Source organism: Styela clava, chromosome 4, assembly GCF_964204865.1.
Source record: "Styela clava chromosome 4, kaStyClav1.hap1.2, whole genome shotgun sequence".
In the NCBI taxonomy this organism is placed as follows: Eukaryota; Metazoa; Chordata; class Ascidiacea; order Stolidobranchia; family Styelidae; genus Styela; species Styela clava.
Window position 1 is genome coordinate 19,316,667 of NC_135253.1, and position 27,976 is coordinate 19,344,642.

The window sequence follows — 27,976 nt, forward strand, 5'->3', positions numbered from 1 at the left end:
TAAAATATTGGAAATGCACCTCGTTTAAAAATTGAGAATATTTACAATGCAAAATGAAATAATTGGCAAAGTAAAACTGCAAAAGAGTGTGTACCAATATGGTGGTAACTAATTTTATTCGCCTATTTTGCATGAAGTTGTGTAAAGGGACTGAAACCTATGGGCAGGGGGTATATTCACTTAGCACAGGCAGTCCCCGAACTAGTAATAGAACTAAAATAAGGAAAATCGGAGTAAAATTATAGCCTAACCACAACCTGGTAAACATACTACGGGAGTACCAAATAATGAATATGATACCGAGTTTAAGAACTTTATTTGCGTATAAAAAAAATGTTTGATATGTGAACACTAGATATTTATTTGAGAAACATCGATTTGAAAAACCTAATGCTCGCCACTTCGACCAGTTTTTTTTTTTTGATAAATTGAAAATTTAAACAACAATATTCCAATTTGTTGAAAAAGTTAACATATTTTCAGGCAATCTGTAAAATAAATGACAAAAAAATTGAATGCGAATTTATTAATTGTAATCTAATTTATATTACACTAAATACTCAAACAAAAAATCACTTGAATAGGATGTTTTTACTCCAAACTTTGAAAAAAAAAAACAGACACTATTTTTTATTCATAAAAATACAATAAGAGTTTGCATTTCAAATTTATTTTAAACTTACTTATCCATATCCAACATCCCCATAAAATTGCAACAAATATTCCAAATAGAGCAGCAGAGAATGCTGCTAGAATTTTGAATACTATTTCCAGCTCGTATCCACAAGCTCGGTTACCTGCTAAAATGTCAGTGACAGTTTTAAAAACTGTTTGACATTTTAAAATAATCAGATTAGTTAAATCGTTTTATGTTAAAAACTAACAAGACTTATCATTCGTAAAGCTCAGTTCAGAAAACAAACTATGTTTGCTTCAAAATTGTGGAATGATGTAATCAGATCCACATTTTAGAATGACAAGTTAAGTGTTGAATATTTTTATAATACAAATTGACAGGAATTTGAATTTATTGAATTAATATATAAGTTCTAAATCTGTTTTTTTCGAATATATTGATGGATGTTTGGCCAGGTTCTATACCTTGGTTATAAAAGAATTCGAAGATCTGTTAGTGATACAATCGAAACAAGAGATCGATGCTTAAATATTTGAATACGAAAGCCAAAACGAAGCAGTAGGTTATGGGTATGCAATCTGTAACATTCGACTACCGGTGCCGTACCGCAATCGACCACAAGATATGAACTCCGGCGAGAGCGCAATTTTTAATTAAATAATTATCCTCATCAAAAAAATAAAATAAAAATAGAGGCCACAATTTTTTTTAAAACAAATAAAAATAATAGCCTTTTAGCAAAAATACAATCTGTAACCACTGGAAGTTTCAAAGCAATTGGTTCGGTAGTTAACTATAAATTCGATTTTTTTCGTATCAATAAGAATGTCTAACAACAACAATAACAACAACAACATAATAATAATAAATAAATGATCCATAGGTTCACTTCGTGTCTGTGTCCAATAAATGAAATATATCAACATTTTCAAGATTATTTTTAGCTGTGATTACGACGATCACACGAGATAGAGAAAGCAAGTTGACAATTCATTTCATGTATGTAACTACTTAGTGGTGTATTAGCAAGTTTGTTGAATATCGGTTGGGAATATAATGGGAACCGGATCCATAGTTATAATCGGAGTAAATCCAGAAATCATCTTAGTATTTACTGCGCAAATATGGCGAGTGATAGTCACACTAGAAAACAGCATATGCCTGTTGTTTAAACTCCGATTTACAAAGCTATGTTCACTTTTTATTCAAAGGCAATCAGTGACAACTTATTTACTCTCGAGTAGGTAACACAAGAAACCATTTTATCGATTGATTGATAGCGAACAAAAATTTTATTTGGCAAATTGAACATTATTTACCTCCTCTAGCCGCTTTTGTTACTTCACTTGACTCTTGAGGGCAACACGAAGCAGCTACATCAATACTTGAACAACAGATATCCACATCGCATGATGATTCGGTGCAGCGATAAATTTCTGTTAAGTTGGACAAATTCTGTTAATATATATTCGAAACGGGTTAATAAACGTAATTTCTTAAGAACACTCTCAAATCATTAAAGCAGATATTATAAATAAAAATAAAATTATTTGGCTGAGATACTTTCGGAGTAATAACGATTTTATAAATTGGAAAAATAAACATAGATATACATTATTCTAAGAATTATTCTATTTAATGGGTAAAGTGATTGGAATATAAATTTCAAATGCTCACTTGAATGTTGAAATAGTGATAGCAAAATATAAATGCTCATGTTTTTAGCATTTACCGTTGTCAGTACTGGTAAGGTATATTGAAACAAGGCAACTCATCGACGAATACTGTCCGTTATGAAATCTTGTGTTACCTATTCTAAAGTTAATCTAAACAATATACTAAATCAATGTATAATAACGCCTTAACATTTTTTTCGAGGATATTTGGTACGTGGATGAAACGCCTGAATATAGCAACAGATCTGGTATTAAACTTTTCTGGCTCTATAACGAATGTCCTTAAAAATAGTCATATCACTGAAGATATATGTTTGAATTAAACATAAATTATTAATACCATAAGCGTTTCTAATTGACTAAAGAACCGCCTTCCATTCTGTGTTCTAAAAATTGCAAAAGTATTCTCAGCAAACAAATCGTTCATATGTCACTCAGATCTATGTTATTTATCCTATGTATTACTGTACATACTTATTTGAATGGGATTTGTAAAGTTAATTACCGTGCAACGCTGTTAATACTTATTGTAATTTGTAATATATTAAAATTGAACTAAATTTTAAAAAATTCACTGTACACATTATTAAAACCGAAATTCTTCGAACTTATCAATATTCAGAAACACTTGCATATAGTATGCCAATGTCATTCTTTGTAAATTACAAGTAGTTTGAAAATTGACTTTCATAATCCCCATATATTGGAACGTGGGAGATAGTCTTGGGTAGTCTCGCCACAGATGTATCATGTTCGGCTATTAAACACCGAAGTCATTCTTCTTCTAACCAGTTTCATATACACAACAATCTAACAAGTCGTATGGAAAGTTTTGTAAAGTCCTGCGCAAACAGTGCTCATCGTCCACACGATCCACTAATACAAAAAGGTTTTCATGGTTTCGAAAGAATATACATGATACTTTACACACTGAGTACAAAATTTAAAACACAGGTCTTTAGTCGCGAAACGTATAGTTAGTCACTTGGATCTAATAACGTTGCCATAGCGCGCGAAAAGGTATATGAAAATGTTTGAATTCTTTCCAATTTTGAGTTGTTTTGCAGGTCATAACTTTGATAAAGGAGTTTGTTTTGCAAAAGAATGATCGATGTTTTATGCAGAGGTTATAGTTGGGAGAATACTTCAACGGTAGCAAAGATTCAAGCGCGGAAATGAGAGGAAATTTACAATATGATAGTGTTGTGGACAATGTAGATAATCCGAATATACTCGTTTTTGGGAAGCTAGTTCCTATTCAACTTCTTTGATCATGTTTATAAAGTAGTTATAATGCTGGGTGAGCACTGTTTTCACTTCTTTTTTCAATCTTGATAATAACATATTATGAAGTAGTGTATTCCATATAGGTTTGATCATTTTCAGTATAATATATATGATTATGCAAATCAAGAGTCTTGCTGCACACTAACGCAAATGTATTTCCGTAACGTTTCGTCTGAGGAAGTCTGATTTTGGTCAGACGAAACGTTACAGAGATACATTTGTGTTATTGTGCAGCAAGTCTCTTGAATTGCATTGTGTAGCCATGTTTATTGCTGCTACAGCATCCTTGCATTATACTATACAGATCCACTAGAACATAGGCATTGAGGAAGGATTGGGAATTAGTCTCGCGCAACCTCTACTGATAGTAATTTAAGTAGTATTCTTATAACCCTTTGAGCAAATTTTTAGGTAAACGAATCACCGGCCAGGATCTCGGTCACAAGCATAACTTTGTCTCCAAATAGATAAGTTATTTAATCACTACCAGCTACGCCATGTAAATAAATTTATTTGAAACATGAGTTCTGCCGTTTGCCTTTTGCCTTTGGCAAATTTGCATAGCGCAGTAATTTTGAAATATTGTATATAGCATATTGAATCAAACTGATCTCTATGAGACCGTATTCTCAATTATTTCCGGAAATTATACACGTCGAGGTAACTCCATTGTGTACGGTATAGCAAAATTCTTTCAATGAATCAGTGTGTCATTGTCTTGGAGGTTACTATGGATCGTACATACTGATCACAATTACGCAACAAAATATGTTCATAACGGGAATGTTGGTGGAAAACTGTTTTGTTCAAATGTTGTGATAATAGCAGCCTGGTTATCACGGCATATCATTGTACGATGCTGGTGATATAAGCGTGTGGCATTTCTCAAATCCGATGCCATAGTGTTGGCAAAATATGATTTAGCTTTGCTTCAATTCTACAGTACTTTACTGATGAATGACACAATGTTAAGAACCTATCAAATATTCGCACAACGGTTATGTATAGGTGGAAATGTCTTTTGTCCGAGATTTGTGATAATAAACTATATTTATCCCGACATATAGGGTGTCCATAAATACTTAACATTTTTGGAAATTGCAGAGGTATTTTATCGATACCATATTTTGTTTTGGCCCTCACAGATGTATTTATTGAGTGAAGTAAAAATACCTAAACAATTACTGATTTAAAAACAATAAACCCTTGACTACTTACTATGACGTATTGAACATTCTTTTCAAAACAAAATTGAAACTGTGAAGGGACATTATAGACACCATGTATTACTGTGTTCTGCTGATATTGAGGCATGTAGCTTTTTCCAAATAATTTAGTTTTTAGAATGATTATGTTTCAATTCTTCAGTATTTTATTGATAATTCTTAATACGGTATAAGGTTGAATGAGAAATAAATTCTTGAATAGACACTTCTTCAATGGTAAGTTTGAAAGTGCGTGATTAATTAATTAGCAATATGCCACTATAAAACTTTAGATAAAAAGCATATTGACACTTCGATCGGAAATACTCCGTGATGGAAAATAACCTGGATCTAACACATTGATATAATATCACTCACAGGCATAAAACTTGGGGTTTCGATGCAATTGTAGAAAACTGGCAAAATTTACCTTGTTTACCATAACATTCAACCAGGAGTTAACAGATAAATAAACAAATAATTTCAATGTGCAACACAAAATAGCCACATGGTACATAGAGGCAGGCAGGCATAAGAAGTGAACAATTTCTTATGATATTCATCATCTCTCTCTTCCAAGCTGAGACACACACAAAATTTTATAAAATTCTATATCAACGTTGCACGCTGAAAAAAAAGTGGAATAGTGAAATCTATAATTATAATTTTGGTCTATGAACAATACAGTGGTTCTATTAATCTCTTTAGCTCGGTCAGATTTTAGTTTGGCTCACTTCAAAGAAATATTTTCTCAATGTTTAAAGTTATGGTAAATAATGCTTTTATCTCAAGCATAATGAAAACAAAGTATAAAAACCTAATGAAAAAAATTAAAAAAACAAAATGAAATTAGGAATAAAGCCACTTAGGACCTAACAGCCATGAATATAATGGGCCCAAATACCATGATAATATATCAAGTTAGAAATAAATCATCCGACCATGGAAGGTAGGGAATATAAATATGTTTTGAAAGCTTGATATATTCATTAATTAAATACCTTTTTTTTCATTTCCGTTTAAGTAATTGAAAAATTTATTGTTTTATTTTTTATTTTTACAAGACAATGTAATGAATTAGAGCCACGTTTTGAACATCGGATTTCGAGCCAATCCGAATTACACATACACTAAGTTATACTTGGGATGTTTTTTATGTAACAAAACAAGCCACAAGTAGCCATTTATGCGGGGCCACATGCTAGTTCAGCAAGTAACTCATTAGTCACTATCATTTGCAAATTTATTGTTGGAAGTCGTTTTTGTAATTTGTTCTTCTGGTATTCTATCACCCAACTATTATAATTATTAATTTTATTAAATAACAAACTGCGATGATAGGTGTATCTAAAATCAATCCTGCAGCCTATTTTAATGCTGTTGCAAAACACCCCCCCCCCCACCCTAAAATGAAAAGCTGGGGAACATACTGATTCTGACAGACTGACCCATTGTGCCCCTGGGTCTGTCCGAATATGCCCCACAATTGGAGCACAATGGGACAATTGACAGACGTTTTTCAAAGCATTTTAGTAGTAAGATGTGTGTCGCAAGGGAATTTCTTAGTCGCTGAATAAAAACTACATTATGCATTACTCTATGCATTAGTCCATCAAACTTAAAGTGAATATGCAGGATGAACGGCTCAAAATATGCAAAAAAAAAAAAGTGTCCCAACCTTCCTATAGTTAGTCACTTGAATGTAATAACGTTACCACAGCGACCTAGAAGGTATATGAAACTTTGTTTCAATTCAATCCTATTTTTGAGTTGTTTCTCAGATCAGGTTTCAGGTCAGAACAGGGAGACTTCGAATTTGAAGATATAATATTTTTAAAATAAATGTTCAACTGAAATAATTCAGATATTTTAACAAAAAATTTCGCAAACAAATTTAATTATTTCTTTCCTCGAATCTAAATCTGGAAATATTATTGATTCTCGAATATATTCTATATTGGGCCATGGGTCGAAAGAAATCATGATATTACACAAAATTTGACGCATCTCTATGTCTCTAAGCACTTATTGTATCAAACGCTGTCGAATTGTGCCATGTAGGGCATGTCCCACTGAACCCAGGTCCATTGTTCCCCATAGAAAACAAATATTTTCAGACCATCCCACTGCAAAATTCGGAAGGCACATCCACTCGCCAACGTTATGAATATTTTACAGTGGAGTAAAGCTGAAAAATATCAGACGGTGCGGTTTGTCATGTTGGGAAGGCTAAAGTAGAAAAAATGAAAACTGGAACGGTGAAATTTTAGTTTCAACCTCCCAAAACCAATTTCACCTCATAGCTTGCGCCGCTCTACCCGTCCGTTGTCTGTTCGCGGGGACGTTGTAACTCACCGAAGGGCGGATTAAAACATCGAACCGCGGACAGGATTGCGGATATAGTATCAGTGCGAGAGCTGATTTTTCACTGTGCCCCATGTCCCAACGTGCCCCACCTTCCCCTACATTTCGCGACAAAAGACCTCGGTTTAAATCTTACACGTACCATCAATCTCAGTGTGAAAGTATTATGCATGCTCTTGCGAAACCATGGCACCCTCTTGGACGCTCGGAGATATTCGTACCATGCTTGTTTTAAGTTATGGTAAATAATGCTTTTATCTCAAGCATAATGAAAACAAAGTATAAAAACCTAATGAAAAAAATTAAAAAAACAAAATGAAATTAGGAATAAAGCCACTTAAGACCTAACAGTCATGAATATAATGGGCCCAAATACCATGATAATATATCAAGTTAGAAATAAATCATCCGACCATGGAAGGTAGGAAATATAAATATGCTTTGAAAGCTTGAAATATCCATTAATTAAATAACTTTTTTTCATTTCCGAATTGAGAAATTTATTGTTTCCTTTTTTATTTTTACAAGACAATGTAATGAATTGGAGCCACGTTTTGAACATCGGATTTCGAGCCAATCCGAATTACACATACACTAAGTTATACTTGGGATGTTTTTTATGTAACAAAACAAGCCACAAGTAGCCATTTATACGGGGCCACATGCTAGTTCCGCAAATAACTCATTAGTCACTACCATTACACATACACTAAGTTATACTTGGGATGTTTCTTTGTAACAAAACAAGCCACAAGTAGCCATTTATACGGGGCCACATGCTAGTTCCGCAAGTAACTCATTAGTCACTATCATTTGCAAATTTGTTGTTGAAAGTCGTGCTTGTTATTTATTCCTCTGGTATTCTATCACCCAACTATTATAATTATTAATTTTATTACATAACAAACTGCGATGCTAGGTGTATCTAAAATCAATCCTGCAGCCTATTTTAATGCTGTTGCAAAACACCCCCCCCCCCCCACCCTAAAATGAAAAGCTGGGGAACATACTGATTCTGACAGACTGACCCATTGTGCCCCTGGGTCTGTCCGAATATGCCCCACAATTGGAGCACAGTGGGACAATTGACAGACGTTTTTCAAAGCATTTTAGTAGTAAGATGTGTGTCGCAAGGGAATTTCTTAGTCTCTGAATAAAAACTACATTATGCATTACTCTATGCATTAGTCCATCAAACTTAAAGTGAATATGCAGAATGAACGGCTCAAAATATGCAAAAGAAAAAAAGTGTCCCAACCTTCCTATAGTTAGTCACTTGAATGTAATAACGTTACCATAGCGACCTAGAGGGTATATGAAACTTTGTTTGAATTCAATCCTATTTTTGAGTTGTTTTTCAGGTCAGGTTTCAGGTCAGAACAGGGAGACTTCAAATTTGAAGATATAATATCTTTAAAATAAATGTTCAACTGAAATAGTTCATATATTTTAACAAAAAATTTCGCAAACCAATTTAAATATTTCCTTCCTCGAATCTAAATCTGGAAATAATATTGATTCTCGAATATATTCTATATTGGGCCATGGGTCGAAAGAAACCATGATATTACACAAAACATGACGCATCTCTAGGTCTTTAAGCACTTATTGTATCAAACACTGTCGAATTGTGCCCTGTAGGGCATGTCCCACTAAACTCAGGTCCATTGTTCCCCATAGGAAACAAATATTTTCAGACCATCCCACGGCAAAATTCGGAAGGCACATCCACTCGCCACTCGCCAACAAAATATCAGACGGTGCGGTTTGTCATGTTGGGAAGGCTAAAGTAGAAAAAAGAAAAATTGGAACGGTGAAATTTTAGTTTCAACCTCCCAAAACCAATTTCACCTCATAGCTTGCGCCGCTCTACCCGTCCGTTGTCTGTTCGCGGGGACGTTGTAACTCACCGAAGGGCGGATTGACACATCGAACCGCGGACAGGATTGCAGATATAGTATCAGTGCGAGAGCTGATTTTTCACTGTGCCCCATGTCCCAACGTGCCCCACCTTCCCCTACGTTTCGCGACAAAAGACCTCGGTTTAAATCTTACACGTACCATCAATCTCAGTGTGAAAGTATTATGCATGTTCTTGCGAAACCATGGCACCCTTTTGGACGCTCGGAGATATTCGTACCAAGATGACGCACAGCCTGAACAGCCCTAACCTGGTACACATATCATGTTCAGGATGTGCGCCATCTTGGTACGAATACTTCGGGAGGACACCCTTTTGTACCAGTGGATGGTGGTTCTAGTGGACGATGAGAACTGTCGGAAAATTTAAAAAAATTTGTAATGCTAGCGACATAAACGCTTTGCAAGAAAGATCCAATTTTGCGCTGGGCTTCAAAAAACCTTCCATGCGATTTTGTTAGGTTGTTGTGTATATAAATCTGGTAAGGGAGAAAACGACTTTGATATTCAATGACCGAGCATGACACATCTGCGGCGAGGCAACCCAAGACTATTTCCAACAATCCAATATATGGTGATTATGAAAGTCACTTTTCATACGTCTCGTAATTTACAATTAATGACCGTAATACCACTACAGTAAATGCAACTGTATGCTATCATATTAGCGTCAGTATAATGGCATCTGTGGATTTGGTCAAGCGTTAAAAAATGGGGAACTATGGTAACGCACGGCATCAAATAAAAACCGCGTGGAAGACTCTGAGATTAATTAATTAATAATACTGGAACTACGATTTCTTAGGCGAAAAATAGACAAATGTGATAACATTTTGTAGATTGTGGGGAGGTGTAGGATACTTTGGGAAACGCACAAGTGTTTCTGAATATTGATAAGTTCAAAGAATTTCGAATTTAATAATGTGTACAGTGAATTTTTTAAAATTTAGTTCAATGTTAATATATTACAGATTAAGATATATTACAATAAGTATTAACAGCGTTGCACGGTAATTAATTTTACAGTTCCTATTTAAATAAGTAAATAGTATATTAGCATACTATGGTAATAGTATTCAGTGTATGTATAGTGATACATAAGATAAATAACAAGGTCTGAGTAACATATGAACGATATGTTTGCCCATCACATCACAATGTAAACTGAGAATACTTTCGCATTGGTCAGAACACAGAATGGAAGACGGTTCTTTAGTCAATTAGAAACACTTATGTTATTGGTTTATGTTTAATTCAAACTTATGTTATGGCTATCCTCTAAGGACATTCGTTACTAAAGCAATATGGAGCCAGAAAAGTTTAATACCAGATCTGTTGCTATATTCAGGCGTTTCATCCACGTACGAAATATCTTCAAAAAAAATATGTTGAGGCGTTATTATTCATTGATTTAGTATATTGTTCAGAATAGGTAACACAAAAGTTCATAACGGACAGTATTCGTCGATAAGGCGGGGTTTCTGTGTTGCCATGTTTCAATATACCTTACCAGTACGGACAATGATAAACGCTAAAGCCGTGAGCATTTATATTTTGCTTTCACTATTTCAACATGCGAATTCAAGTGAGTATTTAGAATTTATATTTCAATTACTTTACCCATTAAATGATGCTTAGAATAGTGTATATTTATGTTTATTTTTTCCTATTTATAATATCGACGGTATTATATTCATATCGGTATTGCTTCGAAAGTATTTCAGCAAAACAAGTTTTTTATTCATGATATATGCTAAATGATTTGAGAGTTTTCTTGAGAAATTACGTTTATCAACCCATTTCCAATCTATCAAGATATTAATCGCTGCACCGAATCATCATGTGATGAGGATATCTGTTGTTCGGGTATTTATGTAGCTTCGTGTTGCCCGCAAGAGTCGAGTGAAGTAGCAAAAGCGGCTAGAGGAGGTAAATAATCTTCAATTTGCAAAATATATTTTTATTGGTTATCAAGCAATTGAAAAAACGTTGCATTTCGTTAAACACGAGAGTTAATAAATTGTCACTTATAGCCTCCGAATAAAAGTGAACATAGCTTTTTAAATCAGAGTTTAAACAACAGGCATCTGCTGTTTGCTAGTGTGAATATCACTCGCCATATTTGCAGAGTAAATACAGACTCCTGGATTTACTCTGATTATAGTTATGGGTCCGGACCTAATGATATTCCCAAACGATATTCAACAAACTTGCTAATACACTAAGAAGGCACATTCATGTATCGAATTGTCAACTTGGTTTCTGCATATCAGGTGATGGTCTTCATCACATCTAAAAATAATCTTGAGAATGTTGATATTTTTGATTTATAAGACACAGAAACAAAGTGAACTTATGGATCGTTTTGTTATTATTATTATGTCGTTGTTGTTATTGTTGTTGTTAGACATTGTTATTGTAACGTAAAAAAAACGATTTTATAGTTAACTACCGGATCAATTGCTTTGAAATTTTCAGTGGCTAAAGATTGCATTTTTCGCTAAAAGGCTATAAGTTTTATTTAATTGAAAAATGCGTTCTCGCCGGAGTTGATATCGGGTGGTCGGTTGCGGTACGGTACCGGTAGTCTGATGTTACTGATTGCATACCCATAGACCTACTGCTTCGTTTTGGCCTTCGTATCCAAATATTCGAGCATCGCTCTCTTGTTGCGATTGTATCACTAACAGATCATCGAATTCTTTGATAACCAAGGTATAAAACTTGGCCGAACATCCATCGATATATTAAAAAAAAACAGATTCAGAATTCCTTTTTTACTCTAATAAATTCCAATTTTTGTGAATTTGTGTTATAATGATATTCAACACTTAACTTGTTATTTTAAAATATGGATCTGATTACATCATTCCACAATCTTGAAGCGAACATAGTCTGTTTTTGGAACTGGGCTTTATGAATGGAATGATAAAGATTAAATTAATTAAAATTCTTGTTAGTTTTTAACATAAAACGATTCAATTAATACTACTATTGTTTTAAAATGTCAAACAGTTTTTAAAACTGTGAGAGACATTTTAGCAGGTAACCGAGCTCGTGAATACGAGCGGAAAATAGTATTCACAATTCTTGCAGCATTTCTTGCTGCTCTATTTGGAATATTTGTTACAATTTTATGGGAATGTTGGAGATGGATAGGTAAGTTTGAAACAAATTTAAAATACATTAAACTCCCATTATATTTTATTGATAAATTGGTATCTGTTTTTTCAAAGTTTGAAATAAAAGATCCTATTGAAGTGATTTTCCGTTGGAGTATTTAGTGTAATATAAATTGGATTAGAATTGCAAAAAAAAAATTCGGATTCAATTTTTTTGTTATGTATTTTAAAGATTGCCTGATTTGTTTTTCAACAAATTGAAATATTGTTGGTGAAATCTCAATTTAATAAAGCCGGGTTGAGTTGGCGAGCATTAGGTTTTTCAAATAGACGTTTGTCAATTAAATGCCAAGTGTTCACATATCCAGCGTGTTTTTTCTCGATATCATTTTCATTATTTGGTACTCCCGTAGTATGTTTACCAGGTTAGAGTTATAACATAATTTTTTTCCCGATTTTCATTACTTCAGGTGTATAACGAGTTCGGGGACTGCCTGTGTAAGCCAAGTGAATATACCCCCTGCACATAGGTTCGCACAACATGATGCAAAATAGGCGAATAAAATTAGTTACCACCATATTGGCACACACTCTTTTGCAGCGCCAATTATTTCATTTTGCATTGTAAATATTCTCAATTTTTGAACGAGGTGTATCTTCATTATTATACTGAAGCCTGGCTGGAGCAACCCACTATGCAATCATGTAATATCAGTAGCCAGAGTAAAATACTCATTTGGTTTTTATTGTTTTATAACATAAACAACATTGCTGATGTTTTTCTTTGTCTTGCAGGAAGAGATATTGCAAACCACGTTGATATTAATGAGGACGTGAGGAACAGACACAATTTCGGTAAATGCTTACTAGTCTAGGCTTGACAATTTTGGAATGCCATTTCCATAGAAATTAATGAGTATTACATTTTATTTACCGTTAGTATCAATAATATTGGTATTATTAGTTTTCAATTTACAGGACTTTTGATAGAAATTATTTATTTTGTAATGGAGTACTGAATGAATAAATGCAAATTTTCGTTAACATTAGATATCAAGCCTATCCATGGGATTTTCATTACCAAGCGTCCCATGGGAGGGGATGCAACAGGCATAATTTGTGATGGAAATGAAAAATATATCCCATGGACAAGCGTGCTAATTACACGCAAAATGCAGAGAATTCTGGGAGTTACGAATTGCACAATTTTGACATCAAGCCATAGTAGTTGTATATTTTATTTTAAAAATAAAATTTAGCCAAGTAAATGATACACGACATGTAACTTAAGCTTAATATTAAGCTTGTGCGGGATGTGGCTAAAGCTAATTGTATCGTGACTTCAAATGCAAATTTCAACTCGATGGCAATGATGATTTAATCAAAAAATAAAATCTAGTTTAAAGTATTCTCATATTATATTTCTCCCATTTTATGATAAAATTTTATTCGAATAAAATCTGCAGTATTGTATAAAAAGGAGACCGCAGTCGGGCTTTGTTTTGTTATTGTGACGTCGGCAGTGTATTCGTGCTATATTTTATATTATAAGGCATACATGATCATTTCAAAATAAAGTGAATATATATTTATAATGTTCAACAAAGATCCAATTTCTAAGTTTTTAATTTTCTTTTTGCAGATGAAGTCGAAAATATTGAAGAAATAAACAATTCAATTGCAGCAGGTAAGATAGATATGGGGATTTTTTTAGGGCATTTTCTAAATATTATACATTTTCGTATGCTATACTCTATATGCTATATTGAAAACTTGGCATACAAGTACATGTATTTGAGGTGCCACAACAATTTTTGCATATGTTATTTCTAACTCTGAACTGGCTGCGTCACCCAAAGATTACGTCACTAAGACCTCACAATCACAACAAAGAGCTTGCCAAAGTAGAGCTACGATCGACCGAAATGGCATCTTCACCGACGATAACTAATCTCACTAACGCCAGCGATCTCTGTCATATCGGGATCGGTACGCAGAAAAAAACGAGAGAAATAGCTTGTTCGATTTTCGGTGACGTAATTTTATAATAACGTAGTCAGGTGAGAGTTAGGAATAACATATGCAAAATGGTTGTGCCACGCCAACTAAAAGTACATACGTCGTGTTGTGAACATGGCCCGAGAACTTTGTTGCGCAAACATTTGATTTGAAATTATTCTCTTTTTTCTGTAATATTGCAGCAAAAAATGTAAGGGTAAAGGTAAATGTTATTGTTGTAATCAGCAGATTTCCCACCAGACTGGATCAACATACCATTTGGCACCGGGTACAACAAAAGAAAAATTGTTCATGGACATCAAGAGTATGATGACGTGTTAGCAGCATTTCAACAAAATGGACTACCGCATTGCAGAGTATTAAAGGTTAATTCATTTTTTCATATAGATAAATTTTTGATTTTAATAAATTACCTTTTACAATTACCTTTATTCAATTAATATTACATTACAAACATCAATTTTAATTTAAGTAATAAGTGTTTCTAGTCTTTTTAAAAAAAAAATTTCAAAAGTGGTCAATTAAATTTTAGAAATGATGGGCTCTCGAGAGTAAACTGTAAATAAAATTATAGTTTTTTCAGAAATTTTCAAATTTAAAAGTAAACCTTATGTCTAAATCTGAAATTTGAATTTTGCATTTTAAGATTAAATAAATATCGTTTATAATGAAACATAATTGTAAACTTGATCAATCCCAAAAATCTTTTTTTAAATCGCTTTGAATGAGGGTAGAATGAAAATAAGGGTATATTTCCCATATATCTTCGCACTTATGGCCCCTGTTTATGATTACATGATATTTGTAGTGTTGTTTTGATTGGTAGAATCCAAATCACATTATGTTCTAACAATTCCTGCTCAACAAATCAAAACCCTACGTAAAATACCCGTGTGAAGCAATGAAACCAGGAAGAACGGGGAGTTTTTTGTGAATTTTTTGTTAAAAATAAAATTACTCATGTTCCCACATAACTCATTCACATGTCCCTCTTTCCAATGAACGTAATATATTAATCATATAACAGGGAAGACTGTTAGAATTGCGACAGGTTAGGATATAATTTATAGGTTTATCCCAGGGGAAAGGAAAGCCGATAAGACGGCTTAATCATATGACAAATCTTTCGGTTACCATTCAATGTCGGGTTTGGGATTAGTCAGCCAGATATTCGTTTCTGATGCATAAACTTGAAACTTGATGGTGGAAGTTAACCGTAACCGATCAGCGGTTTCATGAACCACCCTACGGCGGCAAGGAGTCAAGCAATTATCCCCACGGAATTCGAACCAAAGAATTCACACAGGGTAATCAGGGATGCATTGCCGAGCGTATTCTAAATCCTTAGCACAATTGACTTTAATTTCCATTTAATTCCTTACTTGCAGATAAGTACCTGCCCAGTAACCTAATAATATTCTTATATTTAGATTGAAAAAATACAAAATCCAATGATTTTCAACCAATTCGAAAACAGAAAGAGTTACGTGATGGAAAAATACAACGGCGAAGAAGTTACAGAATTTCTTTTTCATGGAACCAAAAGCCATCACGTTGAAAGCATTTGTTCATCGGGATTTGTCGTGAATTTTGCAGGAGATAATGGTATGTCCTATTTTAGTTTTAATACCCACTGGTAAAAAAAAATTAAAGTAAATTTTCAGGGGTAAAATTCTTCATGGCCTTATGTATGGGTTTTACAGTCTGTGATCGCGAGCGGGTCTGCGATTGAATATCGATTTTCATATTTTGTGTATCTGAAATTTTTTTATTCTCTACTTTTGTTTTTGATAAATGAAAACAAAAACATCCCTTCAAATTAAGCCCTAGTGTTGTTTTTCGAAAGAAAATTGAAATAAAACCATGTCTTATTCGTGAGGAAACAAGATAGTACCTTTGTATTGTTCCATTGTTCTCATGTCAACAGGGATACAAAGGTTTAGATAGATTTGAAGTTTTCCTATTTTCTGGTGCCGTGGAACCCTAATATAACTTTCCAGACGGCCAAACAATCCCTATGCATTGGGTAAACTAATACTAAGCAAACCTAATACTATCACAACAACTTGATATATAAAGTGCAGCAAGTTTAACTACAGCGGTAAACGCAATAGGTATTTGATTATGTTTACACAGTATACATATGATTATATGTGCTCTCGATTTAAAATGAAAACTTGTGGAAACTCTGTAGCCTACTAACGGAACTCCGAGTATTCAGCAGAACGCCGGTTGAAAACCACTGGTTAAGTATATATATGTCAGTTATAGTGATTCACATTTATATTTGATTTGTGTAACAGGACATGCGTTTGGCAAAGGAATTTACTTTGCACGGCAATCATCCTATTCATTGCACTACACCGGTAATAGCAGAGAACGATCGATGTTTTGTGCAGAGGTTATAGTTGGAAAATACACCAAAGGAAGCAAACATTTACGCGAAGAACCTGTTGAAGGAAACTTGCGTTATGACAGCGTTGTGGATAACATGAATGACCCTAATATATTTGTTGTTTTTCGTGAAGCTAGTTCGTATCCAACTTATTTAATCACGTTTTTATCGTAAGGTTGGATGATCATTGTTTGGCACTACTTTAGCGTGAGGTCTACCGCCATATGCAGTCCACCCAGGTGCCACATGAAACAATACAGCAATAGGCCTCCCGCTGAAGTACTGACGGGAGGTAAATCTCACGCTGAAATACTGTTTTTGCCTCTATTTTTAATTTCGATAATAACATTCTATGAATTAAAATTTTGATGTAGGTTTAATCATTTTAAATAATATACCAAATTTTATTTTTCAATTGTTGCAATAACGTAATAATATTTCTCGCTAAAGTGCGGTAGACCTCTCGCTTAAGTGGCAGCCACTGCTTTTACTTCAATTTGAAATCTTGATTATACCATTTTAAGTAATATTGTATTTCATGTAGGTTTGATCGTTTTCAATATATTATATGTGAGTGTTTTTCTTTTTCAATTGTTGCAATGTGACAAAATGCAATAATAGTATTGGGGAAAAGTTGCATAAATGAGATTATGTAATGAACATTTCTGAACATCAGGGTTTTTAGGACTTCAAAGTTACCCCTGTCGAACATCTCGTTAAAGGAATTATAACAATAGTTTGGTGAATTCTAGATTTCACGTAATTTTGATAAGACTCCAAAGTGGTCATTTGTAATATATGTTTTGGCCATATAGAAGAGTTAGTTTAAACACTGTGGATGTAATAGTAGCCTAGGTACATTGAATCTTCGCTAAAGGGAGCCCGCTATTCCTACTCTTTCTGTGTGTCTAGCTGTAGCGTATAAACTAGAGGACATGACCTATTCTCGATGTAATTTTTCACATGGATTATTCTATCATCCGAGTAATGTGCGTTTTACCAAAAGTGCGGATTCATGACCGTTGTCACGACAGCGGGGGGGAAATTGGTCATTGGCCCCGGTCATTTGAAAATTTTACGAATTTTTTAAAAGTCGCTATTTTCTCGTAAATTATAACAAAAATTAGTGCTACCCTGCACGTAAATAAATAAATCAAACTGAATTTCGTCTAGATACGATACTTTATATACAGGAGAAGCCAGTTTTAGTGAACATGTTTTAATCATTAACCGCAATAGTCGGTACTCTCGAAGTATGTGAAATAAAATGGCGGACACTGGCCTAACCCTAACCTGGTACACATGCTACGTTCCGTGTCTGCAATCTCGGTCTACATACTTCGGGAGTACCCAATATTCTAACACAGGAATGCTTGTCACAAGATGAGCAGAGCTCAAATGAACTAATGGCTTCGGTAAGCTGTTATTGCAGTACGCTGAGTTATAGGTTTGCAAATTCATCCTGGTCGCAAACCTACTGTTATTTCAATTTGTGTTTAAGCCATTGTCACGTTGATACAAAAAGTTGATACAAAATTTATCAAAGCAAAAATTGTACAAAACCTGTATAAGAGGCAAAATAAAAATGAAAAAAACGTCCTGATATGTGCCTGAAGAATTTTTTAATCTTTTGGTCTGTGAAATTTCGTTCAAAGCGTTATTGAACCTTAGCTAACCAAACAACTTTTTTGAGAGTAACAACTAAATGGGTGGTTGCTTTTAATGCGCCTCAATAATAGGCAGAACAAACGGTGCTGAGAGAAATTACCATATAGCAGTATGTTGAACACACAGAAATAAAAATACGTTGAATATATATAAGTTCCGTTTACGATTATGTCGACCCATCTTAAATTGAATAACGGTCTTTTTGATTCCAATTTCAGTCTTCACATTGAATTGTATTGACGAAAAGGGCGCCTGCACCAAAATAGGTTCCGACACCAGCAAGGAACGGTATTCCTACTGGAGCTAGTATAGCTCTTATTACTGCAACGGTTGAAGATGCTATGATTTTTGTATAGCGCTGTAGAATAAAAGTTTGGAAGTTTTTTAAGCGTGACAAATATATTATTTTACTAATTACCCATTTTAAAACTTTACAATATTCCAAGGTATTGAAAAACCCCTTCACATACATATATATATATTTTGACACTGTGCTAGAGCGTGATGAGGCAAGTGCTATCGTTGTGTTAAAAATAATGCAAACACTATGATTTTAAATATTTGTAAAAAGGGAACCCGTTTAGACTTCATTAAGATGAAACGGGATAAATTATTATCCTGGAATGTTTCTAACTTATACATGCCGAGAATATTTTAACGTTGTAACGTCATATGGTGCAGTGGTTCTTAAACTGGGGGGCGCGCCCCCCTTGGGTGGCGCGAGAGGTCACAAAAGGGAATAGGAAATTTTCATGCAACGGTTTCGTTGAAAATGACGGCTTTTTCGCGTAATACTAAATTTTTCTGTCTCGTAATATTCAATCTATGATATTCAATCTATGACAACTACAAGAATTCGAAATGTTCCTTTATTTTAATGCATTTGTGTTCAAGATAACTCGAGGTTGCGACGACTCACGATAAAATAAATCATTACCGTTCTATAATCCACACCATTCCGTGGACATATTAATGCGAGATCAACTGCCCAATTATATTTTGTTTTAATATATATTGCGCTCATGCGATTTCGTTTTCCTCTTTAGAAAGATCTGGTGTAAAATTCCAGAAAGTATATATTTAATTTAGTACAATGAAAATACGTATAACATATATTAGTAATTCAAAAATACATATTCATCGCCCCGAAATCCATGCGATACGACCCCTAAGTCATGCAGTTGTCGAGATTACACCACTCGTTAAAACAGCATGAAAATGTGCCAGATTACACTTTGTTTTGATTTGTATTATTGCAAATTAGACCAATATTAGCTGTCCCACAAAGTAAAATTTATTTCAAGTCGGTAGTTTTAGAAATCTACAGGCGTGCTACAGGCACAAGGTAGTCCTGAGATTTGCAATGTCTAAGAAAGTATTTTTATTCTGTTGCGGTCCATCCTAAAACAAAACTCATGATGTTTTGCATTTAATTTTAGTATTTTATAATGCTTCTTTTTCAATCAAGAAGCCTTTGGTAGCGGATCTACTTTTTTATTCTATCGTTAGCATCTAGACGCTGATGATCATATAAAAAAAATTAACTCGTTTTTCTCACAAGTATCATGTTTCCTTGGAAGAACGAAAAGAGTAATTAACATCGTCTTTGCGGTACAAAACTTATTTGGGGGAAATTTCGAATTTAAGGAGAATAAACATCTAAATAAAAAAAATTACGACTTAAATATTACGAAAACAATCGGACATTTAAACAAAATGCAATCACAAACGTCATTAGCAACTTTAGTTTGACTCTATCAGATATTGCAAACTGAGCGGGAAAAGGAGAATGTATGATGACCACTATTTGAGTATGGCTTTATACATACGACAGTGAATGACAAAGTTGTACTCCGATGCGTTTTATGTCTAAGCAATTTGAGCAATGACGCTGTGCGACCAACACTCTTACAGCGCCAACTTAATATGAAGCAACCTGCCCATCACAAAAGCAGTGTTTCAGAAACGCAAAAAAAAAGGGGGGGGGAGGGCGCGAAGCTTGTGAAATTATTCAAAGGGGCGCGCGGCTCAAAAAGTTTAAAACCACTGGTATAGTTTGTCTACTTATATTGGTAAATACCTATTCATATCCATCCATCAACACATCATCCATTAGTTACTATATAACAGAAGATATGTACTACCTAAAAATCTCCCAAGAAAACAATTTGGGCTACTTCCATTGGACAAATATATTACATCCGGACTAACATCAGAATAAGATTCATAAGTTTGAATATTGTAATTATATTGTTTTGGATATAGTGTAAAAATATTCAAAGCGCAAAACGCCCTTCGAACTAAAACTCATTTAAACTGTGCATTCACCTTGCGTCCGTTGCTTATGGTACTGTTTGTATTGTTCGCGGGCCACAATAGTGCTATGAATAGGTTAACAGTGCAATACAAAACGAACACTTTTACCTTCCAAAGACATTTATCACTATTTGTCACATATTAACCTAAAACGTGCAAAAAGCACCAGAAAACTTACTGAAACCTGTAAAAGGTGTTATATATCTACATTAAGTGTAAGATTAAACGTGAAGACCCAAATTCTTTTTGAAAGCAACAACTATTTGGAGGTTGTTTTTAAAGCGCCTCAATAATTGTCAAAACAAATGGTTCTGTTTCGTTTTCTTCCTGTAATACATTCCTCATGTAATTTTGATCAATTTCGTTTTGTCTTTGTGTCAACAGCAATAATACAAATATTGAACAAGATATTGAAATATTTATACTATTTTTAATACCTGGGCATGTGAGAACATGACTTGAACAATGTCTGCAATTATTTGCGAGTATTTTTCAAACCCACTTTTCCCCTGGAAAGATAAATGAAATGAGTTATATTTTATTTTGCGAGGACCGTAGTTAAATTGCGTGTTAAACCAAGTCAGGTCAACTCGAATTTACTAAAAAGTAAAAGAGAATAACTCGTATATTACAAAAATAAAATGTCAAAAATAATAGAAAATATTGAATAGTCACGAAATAATTATAAACAAAAGCATTATAGTGCGTTATAGTTTTATCAACGATTATGTTAAAATAAGCGTTAGGTTCTGCTCAACTTACAATAGCTCCTGTCACAAGTAATGACAAAATGAAAATCTTGGTGGAATTCATTATGCAGATCTGTGTTCAGTGTTCAGGGCAAATAACCCCTTAGTTGTTTTGACTATAGTCAAAGACTCATCTAACGTTCTAAAAATAAATGACTCAGATTTAAGATGTGTACCAAAAGGTGAAAAAATCCGTTGGGTTATAATAAATTATTATATAATATTTTTCGTCTCACAAAATCATTTTATGTTATCAATTACTAAAATATACAAAACTATGAGGAGTTTTCTAGACTATAGACAGCTCGACGACTGGCGCATCGTGATAACGCTTTCTATGTGCTGCCGTCCCGGGCTGGGTGACTTCTTCTAGTTGCTTATGGCTTTTATAATTATTCAAGACCTCGCATTGGGAAAGTAACTATCTCTCATATCGTCCTGGATTGGCGATTAAAATAACAACTTAGCCAGATAATTGATTCCGTTATTTGGACGCACAAGAGCAGGGGTGGCCAACCCGCGGCTCGATAGTCGCATGCGGCTCTTGCTCCAGTCTCATGCGGCTCTTTTCGCCTTGGATATTTCAACGAAAAAATTACTTGCAAACTACGATTTATCATGTTTTGAATAAACATGTTATGATTCATCGTGAATTTTTCTTTTACGTCGAAAAGACGTTTTTTTCCAAGGGATGACAGAAGCCCCATGCATAAGTAGCATGCATCAAAATAAATAGCTTGTAAATTTCTGTCGTGACCTTGTTGGTTTGTGACATTTATAATAAATTAGCATTTTGACAGGGCTGAATGAAAAAGGTATATTTGATGTTCAAGTGTGTTCTTGTTGTTAATGTGGCTCTTCGCGGTAAAAAAAAGTACAAAATGCGGCTCTTGGTCTCTGACTGGTTGGCCACCCATGCACTAGACTAGAGGAAAAGAATCATTCACGAATCGCGACACATTAACAAATGGGAGAATTTGATGAATGATAAACTCCTGTGAATAAAGCGTTATTCAGATAGTCCTCGTGTTTGTCCGAACATTTGCCAAATTACTTCTATTATATATTCTATCAAGTTTTTAGATTCGATTTCACTCTGTGATAATTGTTTACACTATATAATATTCGCCAGTGTCCTTTCCATACCATGCCCTGATTAAGTTTGTCTGTATAGAAACGTCACCAAATTACTTTTTTTAACACCAAATTAGAAAAAGCACTGACAGACTAACTTCATGACAAAATATCTCCGTACGAGTCGCTATATCCAGTTCAATTGAAATTTACCAGAGTGTAAATTACCTCAAACAATTCAAATTCCTGAAATTTATTCTGCGATAATTCACTGTGCACTTGGCAAAAAATGTTCCTATACACAACGCCTATGGCCTACAACTTATGCGCTCTACAGAGAACCACCATCCGCCTCATTGCTTCATTCAATACTTCCTTGTAGTATTGCGTCCATGATTTTATTCCGTTTTTTCTTATTTTGGTTCTATTACGAGTTCGGCGAGTGTATGTGTTAGCCGCATGTGAATATCCTCCTGCCCATAGGTTTCCGTCCCTTTACACAACTTGATGTAAAATAGGCGAATAAGATTAGTTACCTCCATATTGGTACACACACTTCTGAAGAGCCCTATATTTTATTTAATAGGAAAACGATACTCAAATATAATTACACGATATTCGAAACGAATTAATACAGGCTGTTACAGTAGACTACTGATACCTGGTACTGGAAAAGTTCTCTTTGTTTCATTTTCCACGTCAGCAATCACCTTACTTATTTGATTTTTAATAAGTAACTTTATCAGCACAAATACGTTTCATACTAGATCACACTGTACATTACAATTCAACACTTCAGAAGATATGTCGTTTGCTATACGTGTTTGATTTAGGTAACATAAACTGAACATGTCCGTTATTAGGGTAATGGAATTATGTTTTTATATTATGAATCGACTTTTAAAATGTCCTTGATTTGGTACTCCCATAGTGTGTGTACCAGGTTAGGGTGAGGCCATAAATTTTTTGCGATTTCCTTCATTTAGTTCTATTACGAGTTCGGGTACAGCAAAGTGAATATATCCCCTGCCCATAGGTTTCCGTCTCTTTACACAGCTTGATGTGAAGTAGGCGAAAAAAATTAGTTACCTCCATATTGGTACACATACTTCTGGAGAGCCTTGGATTTATATGGTAAATTCCCTTTCATGAACGATAATAATTGATAAAACGGACCATGGAAATTGTGTATTCGACTAAACTAATCAAGGATTGTCGCTATTTCGAAAATTACCCTTTTTTGTTTTGAATGATATGCTTATTCTGTTTGCATTACAGGTTACAGATATATTCTTCAAGTCAATATACAGTTGTCACGTCTCCGACTTTGTTCAATTATTATTCGTATAAGCTTGTGTTCTCATATTTACTTTTCAAGCATCGGTGATGCTTTCAGTTTTTACATATAAATGACGTCTACCTCAACTTTTATAAGAAATACTTCATGAAATAAACATAGACCATGGAGATCAACACAAATTATCTTGAATGATATTCAGTTTTGCTCTCTTAAACTTGATCTGAACGTTTTGGGATTGTTTGGCTATTCATTTTAAAAATTTAATATTTTTTTAATACCGAGAATACATTCATCAAAACAACTTGATGGGATTAATTATGTGAATTTGACTTTGAACCCTGACGCCTCTGAGCGAAGTTACTATCTCACCCTGAAGGTTCGCGGCGCAGTGTCGGTAGGACAATAAAATTCTTCAAAATATTGGTTATTTTGAACGTTTATAACTTTTTAGCAATTATGTTTAATGAATTGACGGATATCTCAAACGAAAGCAGACAAAATTTTATTGTGCAGTGAGATAAAATGTTATATTTTGAAATAAAGTTTGTCAAAATGTGTGAATTTTATTTTAGTCTAAACATTTTATTTCTGCTTGTAAGTAAGTTATGATACCAATTCTCGTATTTTGCTGAGAAATATAATATTACCAATCCGATAGAGCGTATTATATGCTTTTAGCTGATACTTGAATTACCTCCATGGTTATTGTATAACCAAAATTACAGCGAAATATGTAATTCTGCATTCTTGTGTCGGATGATTGAGTTCGATAAGCGGCCATGACGAACTGATTACGTACTACGCAATAGCGATCACATGACTGGCGTCACGGGGATGTTGGTACGTATAGTTGAGACGTATTGCGTCGCAAACTGCGTAAGATAACAAATATCGAAAGATTTATGATCACATTCTCAGCAGGACATCAGTTGACAAGTTTCGATAAAACTTCAAGTATTACGATTTTAAGTGGTACATTTTTTTTTATCATTTTGGATATAGATAGCGGGATATAGATTTTCTTGTTTACATGAAAAATCAAACAAAACAAGTCAACCGTGATTATTTGAAAGTAATATTACCATCTAATGTTATACTGCTTTCAATTTTTATTACCCGGTCGAGCAGGACACGAATGCAAGCATAAGTTATTTCCCCGTATACTGGTCTATTTAAACTTTATTTGGAGTCAGCAAGAACGAATGGCAAATATTTTACAAATAGGTCGTAAAATAGATAAAAGACAACTCAAAACTACAAAAAAAGTTTGAAATTTTTTTAATAAATTTTAAACAAAATTTTTTTGGAAACATGTCATTTCCGCCACATATTATTTATTAACCTTATTTTATGCGTCCAAAATAAAATATCAATTTTGTTGAATTAATGCCAGAAAGGCTAGTTAGTTTGCTGTATGGAATTTTCGATGAACATTTGTGCATAGTGTAGCCTACACATTTATATGTCCAATTTTGTGAAAGAAAGTGATATTCAAATACGTCAAAAATGATTGCAGTCTTTCAAAAAGTATTAACATTGAGTTATATAATTCGCCTTAACATTGCCATGAATTTTTACAGCATTCTGAGTTGGAACCATGACGTAATCCTGTGGGCAAATACATTGAGTTTTGTATAAATGTTCAATTTTTTTCTTGCTTATTTTATGATCCCAAACAATAAGGTTTTTTATCGTCCCAGAAAAAGCTTGACTTGCTTGAAACCCTCCTTCGTCTTGGTCTTGTTCCTGCCCCAGTATGACTTTCCCGTTTCCACGAATAGGTTTTTTATCAACATGAAATCCTTCTGTCATCACAAAGCTGCCATTTACATACAAACTCACAACATTGTTTTTAGTGGATACAAGTAAACATATATGAGATTTATAAAAAAAGATATTCTCAAATGTTGGTAAAGTCTCGCGTTTCTCATAATTCACATACACTTCAAGGTTAAAAGGTGCGTTATCGTTGAAAAATATAAGAAAACCGTTTCCATTGAAGCTCTCACTCATGAAATAACTGTATACAGCTCCGGAAAGCCGCTTTCCTGGAAGTGGAGTCAACCATGCACAGACTGATAATTCCTCAATCTCGGGGATATTTTGAATCATATTAACTATAACGTAATCCGTGGTTTGGTTGTCGTTAGGAAAATGATAAATTGAGCCAGGACAATCTGAAATACAAATATGAAATTAAGTGCTATTACTCATTTCAAAAACATGAATTATGGTTCACGGTAGATGAATTACCGACATATGTATTTGTTGGCAACGTAGCGCAAAAAGATTGATTAATTATGGCAACGTAGCGCAAAAAGATTGATTAATTAGGCTTCCCGCTGCTTGTCAGCAGGGAGCCTATTGTATTCCTACGTTTTATTATTATTATTTTTTATTTATTATTATTATTTTTTCAAATTGGTCCTACAAACTTGAAATTCACCTCAAATGTGCAGAAGTTCTCAGCTAGCAATAAAATGCAAATTTTTTTTCACGCGGGAAGCCTGTTAAAGCTGCACGCAGCTCTAGTATTTTATTTGATCTTCCACATTTATAACTAAGTGATTTTAAATCGGTACTCATGTAGTATACGAACCAAGATGGTGGACACCGGAACGTAGTATATGTACCAGGTTGGAGTTAGTTCTTAATTTCACGCACAAATACTTCGGGAGTCACTTGGCTAGTCCCCGAACTCGTAATAGAACTAAAATAAGGAATATTTGAATAAAATTATGATATAACCTTAATCTGGTACACATACTACGTTCTGGTGCCCACCATATTGTTTCACATACTACGGGAGTATCTTTCAAATCACTTCTTATTTTGCAACTTTCAGAGTGAGTGTGCAGTACTTGCGCATACACCACATCACTTCACAAATACTTTCAAATAGGCCTAAATTAATTAACAAAAGACTAACAAAAGACGTCCACCTGTATTGGCGGATGCAGATGTTAATTGTTCAGGTGGAGACAAAGTGCTTGCAGTGGGTTTTTGGTGATTAGGTGTCTGAAAAATACTATTTTCGGCAAATTCAGCTACTTGCTTTTCAAGATCTGAAGAAGTGAATTTTCGACATTGTTATTTTTATAATATGTTTGGATTTTATATAACACTTTATATCACACTAATCGAATTCAAAATTTACGTCGGAACAGGGAGAAATCAGCTTTAAATATAATGATAACAAGCTAGTCCCCACACAGTCAAACTTATGTATTAATCGAAATTGCTCTGTGTGCCAAAGTATAGCAACCTATTTTTGTTGGACTAGTTCGTTTTTACTTGGAACCCAAAATATGTTATTCTTCTAGAAATGTACCTATTGAACTTGCGACAGAAACTTACCACTCTCGACCAGAGCGGATCAGGGTTTTAATTTCATATAATTTTTGCATTTCAATATAAGCAAATTATTTATAAATTAATTTTTCAAATTTTAAAGTATATGTTTGCAATTTCAAAACTAGCGGACCAATGGACACATTGCTTTAAGTATTATGTTTATTCAACTATAAGAAATGATATAATTGGTAGAAAACTCACCATGCAGATTTTCCTGAAATTTTAAGTTTTAATAGCTTTATTATTAAAATAATTTGCTACTTATAATAGGCGTATTATCTTGATCCATAACTTGTGTTATTAATACCATTTCATAACTTATAATCATTTATTTTCTATTAGTCCTAACCCAGAACATATTTTCGTTTGTTCATACACAAGCAAATGAGGTGGCGAAATGTACAAACTGATGCCTTCTCATAAGATGTTACTAAAAATCGCAAAAAAAAAATATTACAAATTACATGCATATAATTATAAGGTCACCTCATACGTGATAAATTTTTGGATAAAAATTTTCTGAAATTATAAGCCTGAAATTCTTTGAGTGTATACGAAAGATTTATTTATTACTTCAGTTTTTTCAAATTTTTTTTTTGTTCAAATACTCACAGAAGTAAAAATGAATTCCTTGCAATGTTTATCGTTTTTATTACAGGTTCCATCAAATGGCGTTGTAATTTGCTGGATCTCATCAGCTAAATTTTGAAGAACAAGCTTTGTGAAAAATTCATTGACATGAAGATATGAAAATAAATATGAACATTTCGGAAAATTTACAAATTAATATTTGTGTTAAGATGAATTTGTTATTTTTCTTGAAACTGTATATACTCACATTTGCAGTTGTTTGTGTAACCTTCAGCAGAAATGCAACTGACATAGAAAAC

At 33.8% G+C, this 27,976-nt stretch overlaps 2 protein-coding genes across 3 annotated transcripts; one reads left to right on the plus strand and one right to left on the minus strand.

The window, feature by feature from the left end:
• Window positions 1–10,300: 10,300 nt before the first annotated feature.
• Window positions 10,301–17,165, plus strand: LOC120326580 (protein mono-ADP-ribosyltransferase PARP12-like). 2 transcript variants are annotated; one of them, XM_078112099.1, is made up of 8 exons: window positions 10,301–10,674; window positions 10,905–11,018; window positions 12,105–12,248; window positions 13,007–13,066; window positions 13,854–13,898; window positions 14,456–14,595; window positions 15,661–15,835; window positions 16,534–17,165. In XM_078112099.1, the coding sequence occupies exons 1-8, from the start codon at window positions 10,581–10,583 to the stop codon at window positions 16,797–16,799; spliced, it is 1,038 nt and encodes a 345-aa protein (XP_077968225.1). In that variant the 5' UTR covers window positions 10,301–10,580; the 3' UTR covers window positions 16,800–17,165. The 2 variants fall into 2 exon arrangements, with proteins under 2 accessions (XP_077968225.1, XP_039248834.2); XM_039392900.2 differs by having other exon boundaries at window positions 14,459–14,595.
• Window positions 17,166–24,904: 7,739 nt separating this feature from the next.
• Window positions 24,905–26,810, minus strand: LOC120326740 (neuronal pentraxin-1-like). The gene is made up of 2 exons (XM_039393079.2): window positions 26,675–26,810; window positions 24,905–25,909 (listed from the first exon to the last, which is right to left on the minus strand). Exon 2 carries the CDS (start codon window positions 25,842–25,844, stop codon window positions 25,263–25,265), a length of 582 nt encoding a protein of 193 aa, XP_039249013.2. The 5' UTR covers window positions 25,845–25,909; window positions 26,675–26,810; the 3' UTR covers window positions 24,905–25,262.
• Window positions 26,811–27,976: the final 1,166 nt, after the last annotated feature.

Coding starts and splice junctions, on each gene's coding strand:
- LOC120326580 (XM_078112099.1), top strand. CDS start 10,581: ATGTTTCAATATACCTTACCAGTACGGACAATGATAAACGCTAAAGCC. Junction 10,675..10,904: donor ATTTCAACATGCGAATTCAA/GTGAGTATTTAG, acceptor CAATCTATCAAG/ATATTAATCGCTGCACCGAA. Junction 11,019..12,104: donor AGCAAAAGCGGCTAGAGGAG/GTAAATAATCTT, acceptor AATGTCAAACAG/TTTTTAAAACTGTGAGAGAC.
- LOC120326740 (XM_039393079.2), bottom strand. CDS start 25,844: ATGATTCAAAATATCCCCGAGATTGAGGAATTATCAGTCTGTGCATGG.